This window comes from Engystomops pustulosus, chromosome 6 (genome assembly GCF_040894005.1).
Source record: "Engystomops pustulosus chromosome 6, aEngPut4.maternal, whole genome shotgun sequence".
Classification (NCBI taxonomy): Eukaryota; Metazoa; Chordata; class Amphibia; order Anura; family Leptodactylidae; genus Engystomops; species Engystomops pustulosus.
In genome coordinates, this window is record NC_092416.1 from 87,855,469 (window position 1) to 87,878,052 (window position 22,584).

Consider the following 22,584-nt stretch of genomic DNA (forward strand, 5'->3'; position numbering starts at 1 on the left):
GTCGCAGCCAGCCATCTCCCTTTCCCACCCCCCCAGTCCGGTGTCCTCCCTATATTCAGCAACAGCCAATATTGACTCAACCTAGATCTAGAACTCTTATTAGTAGACATTCAGTACTTGCCAAATAATATTTTTTTTTTTTTTTTTAAGGGTTTCTGGTGCCCGCACTGGCAAGCAGATATGGTAGTCCCTGTCTTATGGATAATAATGCTCCTGACGGGAGGCCTGATTGGTCTAGCCATCGACCCCGCACAGAGCGGTCATCTCTCGCTCTGCCTTATTTGTTGCTGCTGTATGTAGGGAGACGGCAGGCACGGTTTGTCGTCTTGCCTGCCAGCTTAAGTACTGCACCCAGCAGCAGAAGAGAGAAGAGTTGCTGTGAAGGAATAGTAACTATGGGAGGGAGGCAGCTGCTTAGGGGGGAGGGGTAATATGAGGGGGATCTGCTTGGGGGGGTGGGTAATATTGGCGGGGGGGCTGCTTGGGGGGGCAGATAATTTGAGGGGGAGCTGGCAAAAGCACTTGTGAGATGGGGAAATTAAACCGTGCGAGTGTAGAATAAGTCGAGGGAGCAAAAGGTCCAGCTTATGGCAAAGAAATGTTCTTTTGTCCCTCTTTCTGCTCTGCAAGAGCTGCTGTCCAGCCTCTAAAAGTGACTTATTTGGGGCAAATAGATACTCTGCTCTTCATTTGGATTTAACTTGGAGGGGGTTTTGTTTAATAAAGAAGCTGGAAGGTAATTAGTTTGGTTGAGTAAAAGCAGCAGTTGAAAAACTTTTTCATGGTGGCAGGTTCCCTTTAAGTAGTTTTTCCAGAGCAATTATCTACATCCTCACTTGCTGATGCATGACCCATCTGTCAGCTGGGCCCTATGTTTCCTGCTGTCCACAGTAGTTAGGTTCTCATTTATCTTGTCCACCACTCACGTGTTTGTGCTCAACACCGAGCTCCTATCCAGTTCACTTAATGACAGTAACATCTAACTCATGGGATCTGGGACCATTTAGTGAAATGTGTTACATCTGAATCTGTTGCGCGGCTTAGGAAACATTTCTCCTGTAAGTTATGTTCTCTCCCTTTTATTTCTCGTCATTAACATACAATCTGGAACAACTAAAACATGAAAAAAAGAAAGAAAAATGTATAAAATATAAATTTCTGGGTAGGCAGGGGGCGCTTAGCAATTTTCTTTGTTCTTTTAAAAATTCCTTTAAGATTGGCTTTTTTTAATTCCTGTTATTTCATGGAAAGTAGATTCCCAGCTGAGTAATATGGCTTTCTGACTTTCATGCTCGTCTTAAAATGTTTCTGGCCGAGGGTTATTTTTTTTGAAGTTGCTTTCATGTCCGAGGCTGCACGTTTAGTTGTTTATGCTATTACTTGGATGTTGTTAAACTACCTAATAATGTAGCAAGATCGGCATATTGGTTTACTTCCCCCGCACCAGCCATGTTTGTTGTTTTCTACTTGTGCTGTGATGGGCCAAGTGCTCCATATGTCTCAAGACATAAAATCTTTAAATAATTTTATTTATGACTTTTTTATTTTTTTTTTTGCTTTTATACAAGTAGTTGCGTTGTGTACTGCAGCTGTAGATTTTGGTATCGGCGTGAAATGACTGGTAAATGATTAAAATGGGCCCAGATGGTTTCACTTTGTGGAGCAGGAATACTGACACTTTTATCAGGTGCACATCTGTTTCCTCCAAGTACGTTCCTCATGTACTGAATCTCTCTGGCTACAAACATCTGTGGAAGAAATTACAATATATCTCTGTACAGTCGTAACAATGAAAGCAATTGTCTAATTTGTTTGTAGGTTTTCCTCGTGCTGCCATCACAGCTTAATGTGGCAAAGGCTCAACAAGGGATCACTAGGCCTCCCGCCCAACGCTAAAGTGTCTGATGCTGAATGATAAATCTAGAGCATACAATTCATTCCATTTTAGGACACAACCACCTTTTAGTTAAAGTGTACCAATTTTAACAAATTGATTCGGTGCCCCCGAATAGGATGTATATAATGACTAGCCTGGCAGTTTTCATTACATGGAATAGAATGGAATAAGTATTGGAAACTGGCATTGAAATGGTTACTTTATCTGTATAGTCTTTACTGTGTGACCACTAAGGATTTCCAGCTTCCCTGCTCTGAAGGTAAAGTGCCTGGGCAGGGGGCTGCAGAGGAAAGATGTGATTGGTGCCTGATGTGTGGAGAGAGAGCAGGTTCGGTTATGCAGCAGATATAAATATTCGCTGCTTTAAATTGTGTTCCACCCCTATTTATGCACAAATAATTATCAAAGCACTCAAATGTCTTTTTTTGGTTGCAACAAAGTGACAATAATAATAATAATAATTATTTTATTTATATAGCGCACACAGATTACGCTGCGCTGCACAAAGCATGTCAAATTGGTCCCTGTCCCCAGGGGGCTCACAATCTAAACATCCTAACAGTATGTTTTGGAGTGTGGGAGGATGTTGATTCGTGGCTTTACATGGTGTAACGTTTTGGCCCAACGAGGCTTTGGCAAACACCAATGCTGCCTGTAGTGTATTATAGAGGATTATAAAACTTTGGTAAGAGAACAACCATTCCAGTATAGTGTCTAGACACTATTCTGCAGCGCTACTCTCTTACCAATTTTACAGGCAGCATTGGTGTTTTGGCTTAACCTGGCCTTTGCCAAATGTTACTCCCTATAAAGCCACGGATAAAAATTTGTCCTTTTTTTGCAACTAAAAATTTGTTTGAGTTCTTAATGTTTTTTTTTGTTTTTGCATTAAATGCAGAGATCGATATAGAGAGATGTGAAGGAACGCAGACAGGGATGGCAGGTCTTATATGGAACAGGGGAAGGCCCTCATCCACACCTATTTGCAGATTTTTGCTGCAGACACAAGGTTTTTCTGCTAGCTAGAGAACAGCATCACTTGTTCTCCCTTTCCATAGGTAGCAGCAGCCTCAGTAGTGTCTGTCAAGTTTCGTGTGGAAACAGTCTTTCATAATCAGCACAGAATGAGGAGATAATAAATTGCATTTTACTTTTGTAAATCTACCCCATAGTTTGTCTCTTTTGAACCTAAATATGAAATTAACATTTGGTCTCCTAATATACAATGCCCTCTTGGTAAATGGCAATGAGACAGGATCTGTACATTATTTGGATCCCCCCTGTAAAGAATGTCTATGAAATCATGTACATATACTGTAGTATGCCTCTAGATGAGCTTGGGTTCGATCACTTGAGAAGACTTAGTGGGTATTATTTGTGACTCTTCATTAACATCTCTTTTATTTTTTGCCAGTTTGGAAGAGCCTTTCGATACGTCAAGTCCAGAACAAGGGTTTAAAAAACATCTGCGATCGTTGAGCGACTTATCTTCAGAGCATTTACTTTACAAGCAACATTTCAGAAAGAATAAAGCGAACCAGGTAAACTGGATTTATGAAAATTTACATTAAAGGGATTTTCAGGGCTAAATATATTGGTGGCCTCTTCTAAGAATAGATCCCCAATATCTGATCCGTGGTCCAACAACATTTTGATCAAAGATTTTCTTTTCTCAGCAGCTGATAGTCCATATTGCACCCACCCATCAAGTAATGGGAACATTCTGATCTAATTCTTGCACCTTGCCACCCATTTCCTCCATGTCTGGTTTAGCAATATCCCCAGCTTTGTTTCATCTGTTATTTATGGCTTGGGATAAGACAGGAAGTACAGGTACAATACCAATGACCCGTGGAAGGGCCTGACTGCTTAGCTTCCCCCTAGTAGTATGTTATTTGTAAATGTCAGCTTTAGTGTCCACAAACAAGTAATAGTGTAAGCCATTCCAGACATGTAGGAATTTCTCCTGAATGTGTAGATGCATTTATGTAGAGTGTGGGAGTTGTGGGGCTGCAGAGCACTGGAAACCTTTCCTGATTTATAGGACAATACAGTCCCATTCTGTGTGCCAGTCCAAGTATTGCCTGTCTAATGCACAATAACCACTTCAGACAGAAGGTAATGTTTTTCATAAGATTGGCCTTCTAAATCACCATAGACTGCCTGTGTAGTAAATGACACTTGGAATATCTACTGCTGAAAGAAATGCAGTTTGTCTTGGATCAGCCAAACCTCTACAGATTCTTCTGGCCGCTTGTGGGGCTTAAATATTTCAATAAGACAGTTTACAGAATTGTGCTATAACTCACTGCTTATTCTTGGCACTATCACTGAAGGAAAGGAAAGTAACAAAAATCATTGCCCAAAGTAAATCTACAAACTGCTCTGCGTTTTTGACAAGATTTTTTATTTTTTTTTCTCTAAAAGGTTTGTCCAACAAAAAGGATGCATGCATGTCCACCACCCTATTCACTTGTATGATATTGTTTTCCTACACAAGTGAACGGATTGATGGTTACACATGATCACCATGGCTGCTAGCCCCCTACCCCTACTGGGGTTCCAGCTGACTGAATCACATTGCCTAGACATGTATCCTATGTAAAAGATGATGGAAGACTTTAGTCTTTTTAATAAGATCCTTTTAATAAGGATCTCTCCCCACCACCACCCCATTCTTTTGCACCATCTATTAGGCTTTGCTCCACTCCACCCAAATTGATATTTTTTCCAACTGGGATTTTTAGATTGCCAAAACTAAGGCTCCTGAGTTGTAAGAATGCCCTGTCTGCAACCTAGAGGTCACATTACTGTACATTCTATACATATGTGCATAGGGAAACCTCATCTGTCCTGAAATGTAATTTAAAACTTTCCATTGTTCCATTCCATTGTTTTTTTTCTTCTAAAAATATATGAATTATCAAAGGGTTCTGACCCTACACAGTGTGACAATTCCCCTCAATAATGACATTTCCAGACTGTAAATTCCATTGATAAAAGAATGGTACAACATATCTTAAAGGGGTATTCGCACGAAGACAAGTTTCTAAAATGTATTCTGGCTATAAAGATAACACATTCTCTAATTCACTATGAACAAAAATAGAGCATTTCACACAAGTCCAACCTGTCTCTATCAGTCCTGGGGTATACAATTTCAGTTGCTCCTAGACACAACCCTGTAATTTTTGACTTGGGGCGCTTTCACACTGTGCTTTTTGGTTGAGTTTTCATTGAGTTTGAAACGTATTACAATAGCGGAGGAGAGGTAATTTGCCCAATTTCATTATTGTTAACGCAACGTGTTAATGCATTGTTTTGTAAATGCAATTGTTAACAATAATGTAATTGGGCAAATCGCCTCTCCTCAGATATTGTAATGAGTTTCAAAACACACCATGTGAACGCACCCTTAGGGTTGGGGAAGCCATATTGCCTGCCATTGTGGAGCTGAGAATTGTCTCTCTGCTCACTGCTTCTGACCCCTACCCCTGTCCATGATACTTCAATACTAAAGTCTTTTCGGGAGCAGTGTGAGGAGTGTAAAGCTACAGACAGATAAGTTGTTTATCTGGGAGGGGGAGAGAGGCACAGCAGATCTAGCATGTTTTGGAATAGCAGAGATGTAGGAGAGCTGAGTGTGTCATTGTGTGTAACAGGGAAGTAGATAAGTGTAGAAAGAACTGGTTTAACAGATGCACTGCCCCATAGACAATAAGTGATATGTATGTTGCAAATTAATTTAAATTTTTTATGTATTGTGGACTACACATTTCGAGGACGCACCGTCCTCTTCCTCAATTTCAAAAATTACGCATTGGGGGCAGTGTAGATCGCTGAATGCAAGATGGAAAAGGAGGAGAGAGGATCACGATCTCCTATTGACTGAGGAGTGATGCAAATAGCAGATAGCGATCTCCCTCTCAGACTGCAATCTCATGTACTTGTAGAGCAAGGAGATTTGTGATTGAGATTTGAGAATTTTCTTTCATGGGCAAACCCTTTTAATAATTCTGGGGCTTTTCTTTTTTCTTCTCCATGTGATACACACTTCTTTACTAAAAAAAAATCATTTCAGGGCAGCTGATGCGTTACCTTCTGTGCGAAATACGCAATAGCGACTACAAACTACTACAGTGTAGAGACTAGAGTGTGAGGCTACATCAACACGTATGATTCGCAGTTTGCCTCCCATGTGTCGTCAGCGTGTGAAGTTTGCTTACCTCAGTAAAGACTTCCCAAGCGGACACTCTTCTCACCATAGCAAGGGAGACTGCTTGCATGTTAATCTCAATAAGAAGAAAAGAGATGAGAAGCTGCTTAGAAATTAGTTATATTTTGTGAAAACATTATAATCCAACATATCAAGATGCCCTCTGGATTGCTGCAATCCAAGCAATATTTGTAAGTAAACAATGAAATATATTGGTTGAACGATTTAATCCCATATTGGGAAAGATTCAGACCTCTGATTTTGAGGATGAATGGTAGTTTTTTATCACCATATTCCCTTTACTCTCTTGCCCTCCTCAGTGGCATCCCGCTTTACTGTTGCACGGGTAGCTGCAGTTTGTCCCCATTCCAGTGTATGAGTGCCTGCAGTTCCTGCACCATCAGACGATCATTTATCTATTGTGCATATGAATAGTAACTGTATGGGGTTATTGGCTGCAGATGTAGATTTATTAGTTTGGGTTAGGTGGGGGACAGACTTCTGGCATCTTAATGTTTATCTAATGTCTTTAGCATCTGTGGGTTACCTTTTGGCTGCTAAGGAAGTTAGCTTCCTAAGGCATTCTTCCTACCATGGGGGTCTTTTTTTGTTGGGTTGAACAAAGTAACTCTCATGGCTATGTTTAGTCTGTGAATGCATTTTCCACTTTTTAGTAAAGCATGTACAATTGATGCAATCTGCAGATCAGTCCCTAGTTAGTCCGTGTGTGTGAGTTCTGTCAATAATGCCTAGTAACCATTTCAGCAGTGTGAGGTAACGGCAGCTATTTTAGAGGAAGTCGCCCAACTTTCATGGACTGACACATCTAAGCATGCATTATTTCCCCCTTCCACCAATTCTTTATATATTAGATTATGGTTTATATAGCTCTGCAGGTGACAATAGCAATGAAAATTTATGTTCCTGCAACTGCAAATATATGTCCCTTGCAACTTCCTGCAATTGCTTAGAGGAAATCTACTATAGAAATCAAGCATGGATCAACCAGGGACGCTTACTCATAGCTCCAGGCACTGTGACTGTGGTAATCTTCTTATATTTGTTATCCATGGCCTCCTTCCGTCTAAAGGTAACTTTTAAAATTATGCTAATGAACCCGAATGCGCGGTTACACTATTCAGGAGCATGTCTCCATGTCAACACTGCTCCCTCAGGATTTCCCTACCCTATGCCTGCTGTAATCTTATACATTTGGACGGAGAAATGTACAGTGTAACATCATGTGAAGCGCTAGTAACACTCTACAGAGCCCCTCTGGCTCATTGGCACCATTTTAAAGGTTGATTTTAGAAAGGAGGAGGCCGTGATAACAATCTAAGAAGATTACCAGAGTCACTGTGCCCGGACCAATGAGTGGGTGCCCCTGGTTTCAATGCTTGATTTTGCCAGTAGACCTCTTTTCAGATTATTGGCTCCAGTTGCAAGGACTGATATTGACAACCCCTTTTTACAGTTCTACAGAATATATTGGTGCTATGGAAATAAATTAATAACAGGAGCAAATGAAAACTCAACCCCTGTGGGATCATGGCAGTCATACTGCAATCCGTAAACTGACTTTTTATATCAAAGTCTGCTTTTCAGCTCTCCACAAGAAATCACCAGCTCTATGATGCTAGCACAAATAAAGGAGAAGCAGCCTGTGTCTCAAAATAATCATTGATCTCATCCATAGGGCATTTAAAAAAAAAAAAAAAGTTCATAAATTTTATTTTGAAAATAAATTTAAATTCCTCTTTTTATAAATGAGCAAAAGCAATTAATGAGCCATAAAATGTTTAATTGGAGGATGTTCTGAAGGCTTAGGATTTGCATGTTATTGAATGTGCCGGTCGGCTCTTTGTGCTTTGATGCAGCTGGGACTAATAATTGTGTATACGCTGTGTGATGGTGTGTACCAGTGACCAGCATTACCAGTATGTTTCCCATTACTCTAGTGTTCTGTAGACATGTATCATAGGAATGTTCATTTCTGCAGCTGAGATAATGTATTTTTCTTTAAACCTAGAATCACTTTTTCTAATCTGTTTTTACTTCTTATGAGTACATTCACACGCGGTATGCCCGGCGTGTGGGCATACCGCAGTGTGCTGGAGAGGAGGAGGAGGTGACCCTCTATCTTTTTGCGGTGTACGGCGCGGATCGGTGCCACACATGTATGGCACCGTGCTGCCATTGCCGTCTATGAGGACGTATATGCGGCCACAAATTTGCTGCCACCTGTACCTCCCCATGAATGGCCGTATAAATGAGCCCTATGGTGCTGCCATCTTCCCTGTGATTCTCTGCTACTCTGTTACAAAATGTAGTAATCTGCTTGACAATCTCTGGTTAAAGACCACCATAGATTGGAGTTGAATCATTGAAGAGTATGGATAGTTTCTAGGTATGCCTTATGGAGGAAGGATGTGGCAGCCATGATCTAATCAAATGTCAGTAGTGGTTGCAGTGATGAGGCTTTCACTAGAGGTGCCAAGTGATCTAAATGAGGTGACTGCTTCAAAGAGAATTTCAACAAAATTGTCAAGTTGCCTTTAAGCCTTATTTTAGAGGCTGCATTGCAAAGATGCCTTTCTGCCTTTTCTGTGCATTTGCATTAACATTTGCATTTGTTTTAACTTCCCTTCCTCCCTCCCAGAATTCTGTTCCGAGTCCCAGGTTTGTTTTGGTTTGGCTGCATTAAAAAAAAGTGTAACTTGTCTGTTACACTCACTTCTCTGTTTTCACACCTTTGCGCTTCTGTACAACTCCTCCCTCCTGCTCCTTCAAGGACAGAGCTTAAAGGACAGCTACCACCAGGATGAAGGATTGTAAACCAAGCACACTGACATACTGGTGTGTGCTCCCTATGGCAGGATATGCTTTTCTTTTAAGCTTCTTATGCCCTTATTATTAAGAAGAAAAGACTTTAAAAATTATGCAAACAAGCCTTTAGGGATTCAGGCACCATTAACATCTATGGAGCCTGGAGCCCCTCTGACTCGTTTGCATAATTTTAAAAGCCTTTTATAGTAAAAACCAGGGCATAATAAGCCAAAAGAAGAGCAGATCCTGCCAGAGGGGGCACATACTGTGTGGTTGGTGTACAAGCCTTCATCCTGTTGGTAGATATCAGGTCATCATGCTTTAAAGTGTAACCGTCATTCTGAGCAAAAAAAACCCCTAAAATACATAATTCTGCTCCAGGGGTCCCTGGGAATCATTCCTCAAAGTATTTTGCCTCTCGGTCCTCATTTAGTACCTTTTTTGGCCCATAGCAACCAGGGTTTCCAGCTCTCAAAAACCTATCAGCAAGGTGGAGGCGGGACCTACCTCCAGTCACCTCATCACAACCGCGTGGTGCTGACCAATGACACCATATGTATCTATCCATCTCGTATCCATTTATTTATCTATCTATCCCTCCCTCCTAAAGGGAAAGCTCCGACAGGAGAAGCAGTCTGTGTCTCAAAATAATCATTGATCTCATCCATAGGGACAGTTTTTTTTTTTTTTTTTTTAAAAGTTCATAAATTTTATTTTGAAAATAAATTCCCCTTTTTATAAATGAGCAAAAAACATTGAAAATAAATTTAAATTCCTCTTTTTATAAATGAGCAAAAGCAATTAATGAGCCATAAAATGTTTAATTGGAGGATGTTCTGAAGGCTTAGGATTTGCATGTTATTGAATCTGCCGGTCGGGTCTCTGTGCTCATGAGGGCACAGCACGAAGACTTGGAGAGTGTCTCCTGCCACGACCTTGTCTGAGGTGATGGGGGAGGGTGGGCTGCAGTTTCTGTCTGTGTGGATTATTTGTTTATACACAAGTGTACGGAAAACTGAGGGAGAGATAAGAGTTTAGGTGTTTGGTCACTACATTAGTTAGGGCTTCTCCCTGCACATGAGTGCTGGAGACATGAGGTAATCAGCTGTGAGCAGGGAGGGGGGGGTGTCTCTCCCTCCTGTAGTCTCTGCTTCTTTATGAAGACGGAACGTCCATAGTAACAGCTATCTGAGAAGTCACTGACATCTAGGGGAAGTCTGCAGAATACAAGAGGAAGGAGCAAGATTTGGGTAACTAATCCAATTGCAAAAATTGCTTAAAATTACCTGCCCTACAACATATCAAAAGTTTTTTGAAATGAAGGTTACACTTTAAAGTACATTGCGGGTGGGAGAAATTGTACAGGAGCAGAAAGGTGGGGGAGAGTTGAGCAGCACAGTGTTTTTTTTTTTTTTTTTATAATAATAATTCTTTCTTTATAAAGCGCACACAGATTATGCAGCGCTACGGAGTTTGCCATATCGGTCCCTGTTTCCATGAGGCTCACAATCATCCTACCAGTATGTTTTGGAGTGTGGGATGGAACCGAAGGACCCGGAGGAAACCCAATCAAACACGTAGAAAACATACAAACTCTTTGCAGATGTTGACCTGGGACTTCAACCCAGATCCTCAGCGCTGCAAGGCTGTAATGCTAACCACTAAGCCACCATGCTGCCCCACGCAGCCACAACAAACCTGGGACTAGGCACAGGATTATGTCAGGATGCAAAGTTAAAACACTCAGTTATATTGTAATGCACAGAAAATGCAGAAAGACCTCTTTGCTATCCCAGCTGTAATTGTCTTCTGCAAGATGAGGTCCCTGGTGAGAGGTTCCCTTTTAATAGTCAGAGTGAAAATTGCAGCGTATAGTATAGATAAATGTTTACAAAAATATTTTTTAATATACATTAATCTCAACAAAATGAACTAATTATATTTTCTGTTAAATGCATAACCACTTTTGCTTACCCTTTTTTAAAGTTGAGAACCTAGTAGCGTATCCCATGATATACTTACACTATTAGTTTCCTGTTTGCCACCATGTTAACATGACTCGTCAGCTGTACCTGTGACTTTCCGTGTTGTGTTGGATTCTAGCAGGTGGTGCACGCCCCCTCTGTGATGACCACTCCCATATCAGTGGTTGGAGGGGCACGCCAAACTCATCCCTATGCCCCTCCAACTCTGAGTGTGAGAGGGGGCACACATACAGTACTGGGCTCACAGCCCCCTTATCCTTGGGGGGTCATGTGACCTGTAGCTGACAGGGAATGTGAAACTTCTGGGCAGCACAGCACTCAGTGCTAACCACTGAGCCACTAGGAATCTGCAAAGAGTTTGTATGTTCTCCCCATGCTTCCCTCGATTTCCTCCCACGCCCCTAAACATACTGGTTGATTAGATTGTGAGTCCCTTTTGGGAGAGGAACAGATTTGGCAAGCTCTGTGCAGCGCTGTGTAATCTTTAGGCGCTATATAAATTATTATTAACTTAATCAGGGTAGTTGGTGTTAGTCTTACATTTTTTGTTTAAGGCTAACTGCATACGTTGTTGAATGGCTGCAGAATTTGCCCCAGCAAGAATTTTGCAGCTAATTCCACACGCCAATGTAGACGAAATTGGCTGGTTTCCATTGCGTTTCATGCAGCGATTTTACTGTGTCAGGGAGGCAGAGCTTAATCTCCACTGAGGACTGTTTCGACAATGTGTATATGAGACTTTCATAGACTACTATATTAGAGTTCTGGTAGTTTGCCAGATACTTTGATGCTGGTACAGATGTGAAGGTCCAGTTTGTGAGCTCTGACTTTTTATAACCTTGGAGTACAGGGTTCTTTTGAGTAAAGATGGTCTCGATAAAGAAAATGGTACCCTATATAACGACCAGGAAAATAATGTAATATTTTATTCTTCAAGGATTCTGGGTCTGAGAGCTTTGATAGTGGATCTGGAGAGACCAATACAAGTTTCCTGTTGGCACCCCACAATCATGGCACTGACAAGTAAGTATCTCTGTCTTGCTCTTTGTTCTAACCTTGTACTTATCCATGCTCCAGCTAGATAATGTTGGCTACTTTTGTGGAAATACTCTGGAAACCAGCAGGCCCTGGCTTGCTTTATTTGGCTTGTCAGATCCTGCTATATGGTCCAGCATCTTTGCAGCTCACTGCATTCTATGTGATAATGAGTCATCCAGACAGTGGTGCACTACTTATTACCGTAAAATATAAGCTACCGTACTTCCTGTATTTCTTCAATGTTGCTTTATATTTAGTCTTTTTTTTTGTTTTTGTTTTCTGTCACTGTATACATCCATGAGATAATCTTGTATGGATAGAATCCGTGTTGACCTTGGAATTCTGTCTATTCCCATATATCAGTCCATCCAACTTCATGCTGCCTACTTGGCAACAGTGTGTGTGTGGTATTGCAGTTGACCATGTCAAACACCTGAGATTGGCAGTACCTGCTTTTGAAAATCTGATTTTGGTGACAATCGGCAATTGATGATTCATGCCTTTTGTGTTTCCAGGCTGATCGTTGCCCTCCTGAATGTTGTACGCAAACAGTATGCTATTCTGAAACAAGCCAACCTGCAGACCCCAGAAATGGATGCCGAGCTTGAAGCACTGGGACTGTCAGGGGATCTTGGAGTCGCTGAAAAAATACAAACCGATGTACCTAAAAAATCTGTTGAAGAAGACAACAATAAAAGCATCAATGAAGAGGAAAGTCAGCTGCCATCAATGGAGGGTAAGTGTGGTAAATAAAAATATTGTATCTGGGGTTGGACTTTAAAATGGACTTTATTTGATAATCTATTTTATTTGAATGAGGTTTCCTTTTCTAATAAAAATATAAGCAGAGATGTGGATTATAATGTTGTTCAGCAGCTAGGACTCGTATTAAAGAGGACCTGTCACCCGGAAAAAACGCCCCCAACAAATTAGCTCCCCCTCATCCTATCCCCAGCCCCTTTTATATTTATTGAATTTTTATTAAAATTAGTGTTTTTATACTTGGTTTAAAACGATCCGACCGCTTGTACAAGTCTCCTAATAGTCGGCCGTATTCATGAGGGGGCCAGCCGACACACCCCCTCCACGGCCCTGTCAGTCAGGGGCCTGTAAGATGTATTGCACAATCGCTGCCGGCTCTATGCGATGCAGCGCTGTGCTGACAGTGGCCGCAGAGGGGCTTATTCACAGCGCCAGCCGAACATTCAACCAGCTGTGAATAAGCCCCTCTGCGGCCGCTGTCAGCACAGCGCTGCATCGCATAGAGCCGGCAGCGATTGCGCAATACATGCGCCACTGCCGGCGAGTCTTACAGGCCCCTGACTGACAGGGGTGTGGAGGGGGTGTGTTGGCCGGCCCCCTCATGAATACGGCCGACTGTTAGGAGACTTGTACTTGTTATTTGATAAGCGGTCGGATCGTTTTAAACGAAGTATAAAAACACTAATAAAAATTCAATAAATAGGGGCTGGGGAACAGGATGAGGGGGAGCTAATTTGTTGGGGGTGTTTTTTTCCCAGGTGTCCTCTTTAAGTCATGATGGAGGCCTTATTCGGATAACCATGATTCATAAATTCTAATAATAAATCCTTATGTTGTTACTAGTTTGGATCATTAGAACGCAGTGGGGATGGTTACTGGGGTAGTAAAACAGTCCATATCTGCATCTGAAATCCAATATGGCTCAACTTGCCCCTCTAAAGCCGCATTCATAAGGACTATTTTTATTTTTTAAAAACAAACTTGTGAATAGAATATTTATTTCTTGGCAAATGGTTGCCATATTGACTGGAATGAAAGCGAATTCTCACTAAACGCAGGATCTGCATTTTCAAGGATATTAACTGCATTTATTCCCAGGACATGTTGTAGAACTGTTCCAGCGTCAAACTTTTATTTCCAGTTTAACTTTACATTTTTGATGCTCCATTTACAATGATGGCTAGAGAGCTGTAAAACATCCCATCTGCCTCCCCTAAGAAACATAACCAAAGTCTCTGGTACGCGTAGATTGAGGACTAGATGCTCTAGGATATTGTGAAATAATTATTCAAGTGCGTTTATTACATCAGGTTTATATGCCAGAAGCTGAGACAAAGGGACACTAAAGTAAGATTAATTTCCCAGAATATTTTCATGGACTACAAAAAATATTTACTGTATATATTTTTAAAGACCAATATGATTTTTGCTAAACTTATGATGGTAATTAATATCTCCGCTTTCAGTGTATGTTTCTCTGTTGGCATTGTGCATGTAAAAAAAAATTTGGCCATGTATTTCTGTTCCTGGAAAAAACTGGATATTTTATTTACTTATTTTGATTTTTGTATATTAGATATTATATTGGATGTCAAAGAGGAGGAGCCATGTGTCCAAGCACATGCGAACAAGAAGAGGCAGCTAGTCAAACGCAGCCGGCAGGAGCTTCTTCCAGATGTTAGCCCTACACTCTGTAGCCCAGTGGTCCCAGTGAAGAGAAGAAGACAAGACACACACACCCCATCCAAGTCCATCCAAGTCCTTCCCACCACTCCGGAAGTTCAGATCAAAAGACCCAGAAAATCCTCCATCCCCAGCCGGCCAAATCTCAGATCAAGTGGAAATCTGTTTCCTAGTAAAACCACTGACCTTTCTTGTGCTAGTCACTCTAAACATTCTCTATGTACACCAAAGCAACCTTCACAAACTGTGCCAGGTGTGCTCTCTCGGACAGTCACCAAAGGCCGGGTACCGCTGGGGACATCTGCCCTCCAGAACATTGTGACCATGCCAACATCCACTCTGAAAATCAGGGACATGAACACCACTTTTGACTTGTCTGAAGAAAACTGGACGATGTCAGGGATGGACAAGACTGAAACCTTTGGACCCGTTGAATTCCCTGGCTGGGAAAATGTTGGCTTGCCACAGATTGACTGCACATTTGTGAAAAGGTAACTTGTATATGTGGTGTTGGATAGTGTGACTTTGTTTGTTGCATAGGTTCAATATATAAAAGGAAAAAGTCCATTATTTGTTGGAAAAACTTGATCATTTTGCATTTAACGAAAAAACTTGTTTTCTGGTTAGGTTCACATGACAGACTATCAAAAGATTTTTATTTCCTAATGGAGATCATTCTGATACAGTGCTGAAGCTCCAACTTCTCACCAAAGCACTGACACTGGTGTCTAAATTGTTGCATTGCCATTATCAGTCAACACTGTTGGCATTATTGTCCTCAAGGCATGGGGAAGTGCATCTCGTGGTTTAAAGATTCCTGTCTTCCACTTCTGCTCAGTCCAAAGGATATTAGATTTTAGAAAGCTCACTAGCTTGTGACACAAGGAATAAAAGGTTCCCAAAGCTTTATAACACGTAGAGAAGTTGATTAATAAAATCCATTAAATGGAGAAATACATTTTTAATGGGGTTCAAACACTTTGCCAATCTAAGATTTTACTTTGCTAATAATCTGAGGAGGAAACATATTTCCGTGTTTTCCAGGGTCCCCTAGTGGAGCCCCATGGCTAGAAGTCTCCACATGCCTACAAGGTGCCCTTAATTGGCAAAGTCTCCGTACGGAGAACTCTAGTCAATAGCCTCTCACTTAGCCAAACCACTACTGTGAAGACCAAACCAGGTCGAAACAGTGCTGCCTACAGTTTGGAATCTTTTCCTTCTGGAATAGATATGGTTTGACTTTAATCCCACATGTCATTAGGCTTCATGAAAGTCATGATTAATTTTAAGGGAGATGCCTTGCAAGGTAGCAAAAAGAGACATATATATGATTTCAAAATGGCAAAACCGCAAAAACACTCAAAAGGTGACACATTTCCTAAACTGGTATTGATTAAAAACTGCAGCTCTCCACACAAAATGGCCATTACACCTTTATGTACATGAAAGTATAAATGAACTATTGTAAGAATAGATATTAAAATACAAATTTCTTGCATTCGCAGCTCTGACATTCCTGTGTTTACCACAAATGAACTTTCGGTAAAAGGCGCTAGCTCTGCTTCATGTGCTTCAAGTTTAAAGCCATACTCCCAAAGAAGAAGGCGGTCTATGAGGTGAGTACTTAAACTCAAAGGGGGAGACTTATTGGGACGTAGAAGGCCCGAAATAATCACAATTGGGGTTTTCCGCAAAATGCATGAACATCTTGATGTATCTGCTGGCACCGGAGTGTCAGGGATTTCATCTCTCTCTAAGGCTACATTCAGATTATGTATGCCCGCCGAACCGTAGTGTGGCAGGCATACATCGGCGCTGGGGAGCGGAGCAGGGGATGAGCGCAGCTTACCTCCGACCCTCTCCATAGGAATACACCGCGCACGGCACCGGATTCCATCAAAAGATAGGAAATGCACTATCTTTCTATGGGTGTCTGAAAGTGGTTGATAGATATATCCTGGATGTTCACATTAAAACGGACCTATCCCTGAGTATTAATTACTGAAGGACATTCCTCATGTGATTATAGAAAGGAAATAGACTGCAACACTCATCTGTTCAAAGTCTTTATTAACGGGTCCACGCAGCCTGGTGGTCCTGGTTCCATGGTTTTTTATTCACCCAGTATAAAGGTGACCACTTTCCTTGGATTCCCCATGTGATTGATGCTTTGCTCCTGACCAGGATGGTTTTTGTTTTCTTCTTTTGATTCTCTATGGAAGTTTTGTATGTGAAGTTGATCTTACTCGGAAAGTTAGAGGTGACCTTTTATTTTCTCATGCGGTTTTTGCTTTATTTTACAAGACTGACTACCAAACACTGGTTTCCAGGAGCGTTGCTTCTATTTAAACTGGATTGTGGGATCATTTTTAATATTTTAATTGCTTCAAGCTTCATTGTACATAATATACAACATGTGTGTCTAATACAACCAGTATTATAATCATTATAATATCACACCAAAAAGTTTTGTTATCCAGATATTCATGTCTAACTTGCCCTAACTGTTGTGCCTGTTATCCCCCAGTGCATCTTCCTCACGCCCGGGCAGTGGGACAAACCACCAAAGTCGGATTGCCAGGTTACAGTTAAGCACATCAAAGCCAGTACTACGGCCACCAACTATAGTAGGTAAGTTGGTTTGTTTTGTGTATTTGAAGATGACCAAGTGTAGTGTACCTAGCTATTCATCTCACTTTGTTTCTGTTCACTATTCAACTATATAGAGAGGGGGATTTATCAGAAGAGTCTGAGCAGAACTGTTCTAGATGCCCATGGCAACCAATGAGAGCCCAGCATTAATTTTTCCACAACGGTTTATAAAATTAACCAGTTCCCGACATTTGACCTAATAGTAGTACTTCACGGGCATTAATTTGAGCTTCTGGCACCAGCTCCAGACCAGAGCCAATACCAGAAGCTGCGGGTGTGCGCAGGAAGCAAGAGCCTTGGCACTGGAATAAAGAAGATGTCTATTGTATATTTACAATTTTACTGAAGAAAAAAATGTGAAAATCTATTCTATAGATCACTATATAAATGACGTATCACCGTAATTTTAAAGATAACATATTATTTTTATGGTACGTGAACGGCCCCCCAAAGAAAACAGAATTGATGATTTTCTTTTAACCATTCAAGAGTTTTTATAAAACCTCATCAATAAGCTAATGACCCACAAAAATGAAGTATTTGTAAAGTACATCTTGCATAAATTAAGCCCTTATATGTCCAAATTTATATATATATATATTTTTTTGTATAGCCCTTACAAAGTGACAATGCAAATCTGCCCTGAATGGCACGCCTTCCTTTCAATGCCCTGGCGTGTGCCCATACAGCAGTTTACCACTACATATGGGGTATCGTTTGACTCTGAAGACATTTGGTATCAAACTTTATGGAGCGTTTTCGTATTTTATCCACCCAGAATGTGTACATTTTTTGAAAAATGTATTCATTTCGCCAAAAAAAAAAAAAAGTATAACCCCTGTAAAACAAATAATTGGTTAACAAAGTTCATAAAGGTTGTTTTACATACGTTGAGGGGTGTAGTCTCTAAAATGGTGTAATTTATGGAGTTTAACTATAATTTAGGCCTTTCAAAGTGACAATGAAAATGTCTACTTTTTCGTCACTTATCATTTAGAACATATTTTTGCCAAATATTGTTTTTTTTTCCATAAAATTATGCCAAACATCACCCAAATTGTTCAACTAACATGACGTACAATGTGTCCCAAGAAAACAGTCTCAAAATCACCTGGATATGTTAGTGTTCCATAGTTATAACCACTTCCACATGTCAGATTTGAAAAAATTGGCCGTTTCAGGAAGGTGAAAACTGGCTTCAGTGGCAAAGGGTTAAAGCGGAGCACTGATTAGTTTCTGTGGGCAGCTAGAACAGTTTTGCCTCAAACACTTCTAATGAATCTCCTCGTCTTCACCCTTCAGCAGGTCTTATGTATGCTGTGTCAGAGAGAGAACAGCTGATTGGTGTTGGCCTGTCCTGAGGATTAGCTATCCATAGTTATTTCTAGAAATCCACGTGAAGATGGTGGCTCATAATGTGTTGTATTTGTGCCTTCTTCTGCACCACTCCTAGTATGGTTGCACTTGCTATAAAATTCCTTAAAGGAAACCTACACTTTGGAAATGGTCTTTCTGACCCACACTGCCCATACTATAGCAAGACTTCGGGGATAGAACGTGCAGCCGCCCTGTGAGCCGTCGGGGGCACTATGCAAGCCACCGATGCGGGTGCCCTTGTGCTGCCAAGGACGCTGTGACGTCACAGGCTCTTGAAAGCGAGGAAGGGTGGGATGTGGGGGGCGGCACACTACGTGCCTGCCCTATTATGCAAATGCCCAAGTGCGGATCGGCCTGTGTGAAGGGCCGAGTGCATAATTGGCATAATATAAAAATCGAGCTTATAATGAAATGGATGAATTATGTGCTTAACGAGGTATGTTCCTGCATCATCTCAGCTACACCGATGTGCAGGTATGTGTGGGTCAGAACAACCATTTCCACATAGTAGGTTTCTTTTCATGGAGATCTGTACAAGTTAATTTTAAATCTGAATTCTCCCTGCAGAAAAAATATCCAGTAGCCCTCGGGGGCAGAGTACCAAGAAGACCGTGGGAAAAGGAACTGTGGCCTTTGGCCGGTCATTAGGAGGGGCTCCAATGACTCGATTAACGCAACTTGCAGCAACCAGGACTTGAAGGCTTCTCTCTTTTGACCTGCTCCTAGACTTCTTACCTCATATTCTCTGCCTCTTTATATCCATTTTCATTTTACATAGGGTTTACAGGAGGATTACCTCTACTTTAACTGGATTGTGGGGTTGTTTTTAACATTTTATTTAACTGACATAAAATGTTGTTGCATATACTGGTTTGATGTCTTAGGCTTTTATTCTATTCATGGAAGAAATAGATGCAATCAAAATGACAATCCATTTACATGGGGGAAAGAGTCTAAACTGACATGTTTCCTCATTTCCCACAGCACATCACAGTATAGGTTGTATCTTTCAAGAGCTGTGATTGGTTTCTGTGGACGGAAATACATATTATTTGGAAATCGGCATCAACTGTACCATAACTTCAGGTTTTGTTTTGCTAGTATGGAGATCTAAACTGAAGTTATTGTACTAGATTCTGCTGGTTGTGTACCAAGCCGTTGCCTGCGTTAGCAACTCGTGATCACATGGGGTTTTCTGTCTGGAAACTATGAACACTTCTATATAATGACTGCATTTAAAATTTCACAATTTCACTGCTTGCAAAGTATAGTAGAGTGGTACAAAACCTTTTTCTCATAGGATTCCAGTGAAATTGTAAAGGAAAACCGATGTATCTACTTCTGGTTAAATAATATAATAGAATTTTTAAGTATTTTTTAGATGAGGAAATCAAAAAAGAAATATAAAAATTCTAACATTAATGTGCAAAATGCAATACAAAATGTATGATTCCACTTAGTAGCACATCCATTCGTCTACTACGCTGACTTATTACCGTATAAAAGTTGAGCTCATTTAGAGGGACTGAGGAATGAGTTGGCAGTCAAGTCAACCTGCATGTATAAACCCTCTAATACAAGAAATTCATTTGACTTTAGAAGCCAGTTTTACACCTAATAACAATTGGGTAAATTTTTTTTTTAAATTTGTGTATAGAAGCATTTGAATTCTAAAAGATAATTGACATACATCGCAAGAGGAGGTTTTCTGGAATTTTCATGTAGGTAAAGAGGTCTTCAACCCATGCCAACTTGGTGCCTCTGCAGGATATTGCTTACTTAATGATTATCTACATCGTTGACTTGACTGCTGTAGGTGACCACTGGCCTCAATGGTGAGACAGCATTTACTTCACAGGGCCACTGATGATGGGGATTGACGACAACTTTCATGTAAACTATGTATCTTTCAATCTACTATACGTTCAATGCCGAATAATAATTCACTGCAAAAAAGGGGAATGGTGTCATCCGTAGAATCCTATGATAGTGCTGATATTCTGCATTAAATTATTTTTTACATGAACCCTGATGTAATGTAACCGAACATTTATGAATTCTATTTATTGTGTGTGGATGCGTAATGAATTCATGGTAGCATGTTAGGTATTGCTATTTATTTTAGCCCATAGATGACCTGAATATCTGGAGTTTGCGCTCTTGAGAATATAACTATGGGCTCAGAGGCAATCCCCATACATATTATTTTTTTTTTTTAACATTTAAAACCTAAATAAACCTACTAAGACACAAAGGGGGAAATAATGCCAATTCACAAAAGATATTGTAATATCATAAGAACACAGTGACATAAAAATTCATTAACAAACATGAAGAAATAAAAATACCCTACGATACGATAAAGCCCACGACAAGTGAAGGGCCACTGTGGTATTAGATGTTCAGATATAATACCCTCCCTTCCCACACTAATACTTAATACATGCATATTGATATATAAAAAATAAAGGAGAAAAAAAAACTCTGACCGGAGCTCCCAATGATTCTAATACGGCTGTTGTTCAAAATTCCTTCAAAGATCTTCAATTATATTCTACCGATGAGGAAAGTTTTGCAACCGTTTTGTGCAGTTTTCTCCTTAAACTCACTCAACAGTGTGGTAGCAAAAACTAAAAGAGAAAGTAGGCACCAAATCGCATAGTACGTTCTTAAAGCCTTGGATTTTATTCTTAAAAGTTTTATGCGCATTTTAAAAATACTCTTGTGAGTATAATCATTGGGAGCTCCGGTCAGAGTTTTTTTTATACTCCTTTCTTTATTGTTTAAAGTGGAACTTGTTGGATCGTTCTCGGACTGTGGTGCTAGCTCCTGTGGTATGGAAGTGTGCTGCACTGTGTTTTTATCATTTTTGCTAATATATAAAAAGGTGAAGAGTAGCGAAGCAGAAGCAAAATCTATGCCCGTGGCATATCGTATGTACCCTAAAAATGCAGGTGGGGTAATACCAGAATATAGCCAGGAGGCCCGACACTAGACGTGTTACTCGATGTCCATTTCAGAGGAAACTCCTTTGTCAGGGGTGCGTTTCCTCCGAAACGTGCGCCACGTAATGCGTCTCGTGTCGGGCCTCCTGGCTATATTCTGGATTACCCTCACCTGCGATGTAAGTGTACATACGGTATACCACGGCTGGTGGATAATGGTTAGGTATAGATTTCATTTCTTCTTTTCTACTCTCTACCTTTTTATAAATCCAATATCAATATGCATGTACGTTATCAAGTATTAGTGTGGGAGGGACTTGGTATTTTTCACTTCTATCTGAACATCTAATACCAGGGTTGCCCTTCACTTGTCGTTCACTGTATACCATGTAGGGTATTTTATTTCTCCATGTTTCTTAATTAATTTTTATGTCACTGATTCGCTTTTTATCAGAATTAACAATAAGAGATGATGTTCTTATGATAATGCCAATTCGCTAAATATATTGTACCATTTCCCCCTTTGTGTCTAGTGGATTTGCTTGGTGTGTTAAATTGGGAGTGTCAGATCCAGTATACTGTATGTTTACAGTATGATCATTTATGCATGTTGCAGTATTATTGACTAAATAAACCTATATGATATGTCATCAAAATAAATTCACATTTTCTATCCTTTCAGCATAGCCATATTTGCTACAGGAGCCTGTGTGGCATCATATGGTCATGTATATGAAATGTACCATTTGCTCCGGATTCAGGTTGCTGATTCACTTTGCATACATATAACATATAAAATATATAGAAAATACATTTTTTTTTACTCATTCTTAAAATTAAAATGTGGTAGTCCTATCTCTTCAATAACGGGACCAAAATATAATCCTAGTTGTTTTACACGTGTAACCACTCCGACGGATGACTGTTGTATATGTTTGCTTTTACATGACTGACATGAAGTAAAGTTTTACATATGTTTTCTTGTGTTTTCTTCCCACCATTGCATCCTATTTACATGGGCATTACTGCCTCCTGCTTCACTCGCTCAAATCCTTTTTGTAATCCAGCCTATGATTTTTGTAAACATGATTTTTCCTGTGTTCCTTTGGACCTGTAAATATTTAATTGTAGATCTATCATGGTCATGTTTTAACAAATGTTGTTGCAATCAATGTATATGTGAGTGTTTTGTTTTATGCATAT

General features: G+C 40.3%; 1 protein-coding gene across 2 annotated transcripts in view; it reads left to right on the plus strand.

Annotated features, from left to right (window-relative positions):
• LOC140063954 (kinesin-like protein KIF18B) overlaps positions 1 to 19,303 on the plus strand; it is a 37,440-nt gene extending 18,137 nt beyond the window's left edge. For both annotated transcript variants that reach the window (XM_072110275.1, XM_072110276.1), the window contains exons 10-16: positions 3,312 to 3,438; positions 11,862 to 11,947; positions 12,478 to 12,698; positions 14,301 to 14,898; positions 15,913 to 16,023; positions 16,935 to 17,038; positions 19,004 to 19,303. In XM_072110275.1, the coding sequence (XP_071966376.1) occupies positions 3,312 to 3,438; positions 11,862 to 11,947; positions 12,478 to 12,698; positions 14,301 to 14,898; positions 15,913 to 16,023; positions 16,935 to 17,038; positions 19,004 to 19,134 (1,378 nt within the window). In that variant the 3' untranslated portion in view covers positions 19,135 to 19,303. The remainder of the gene's footprint in view (positions 1 to 3,311; positions 3,439 to 11,861; positions 11,948 to 12,477; positions 12,699 to 14,300; positions 14,899 to 15,912; positions 16,024 to 16,934; positions 17,039 to 19,003) is intronic.
• Positions 19,304 to 22,584: the final 3,281 nt, after the last annotated feature.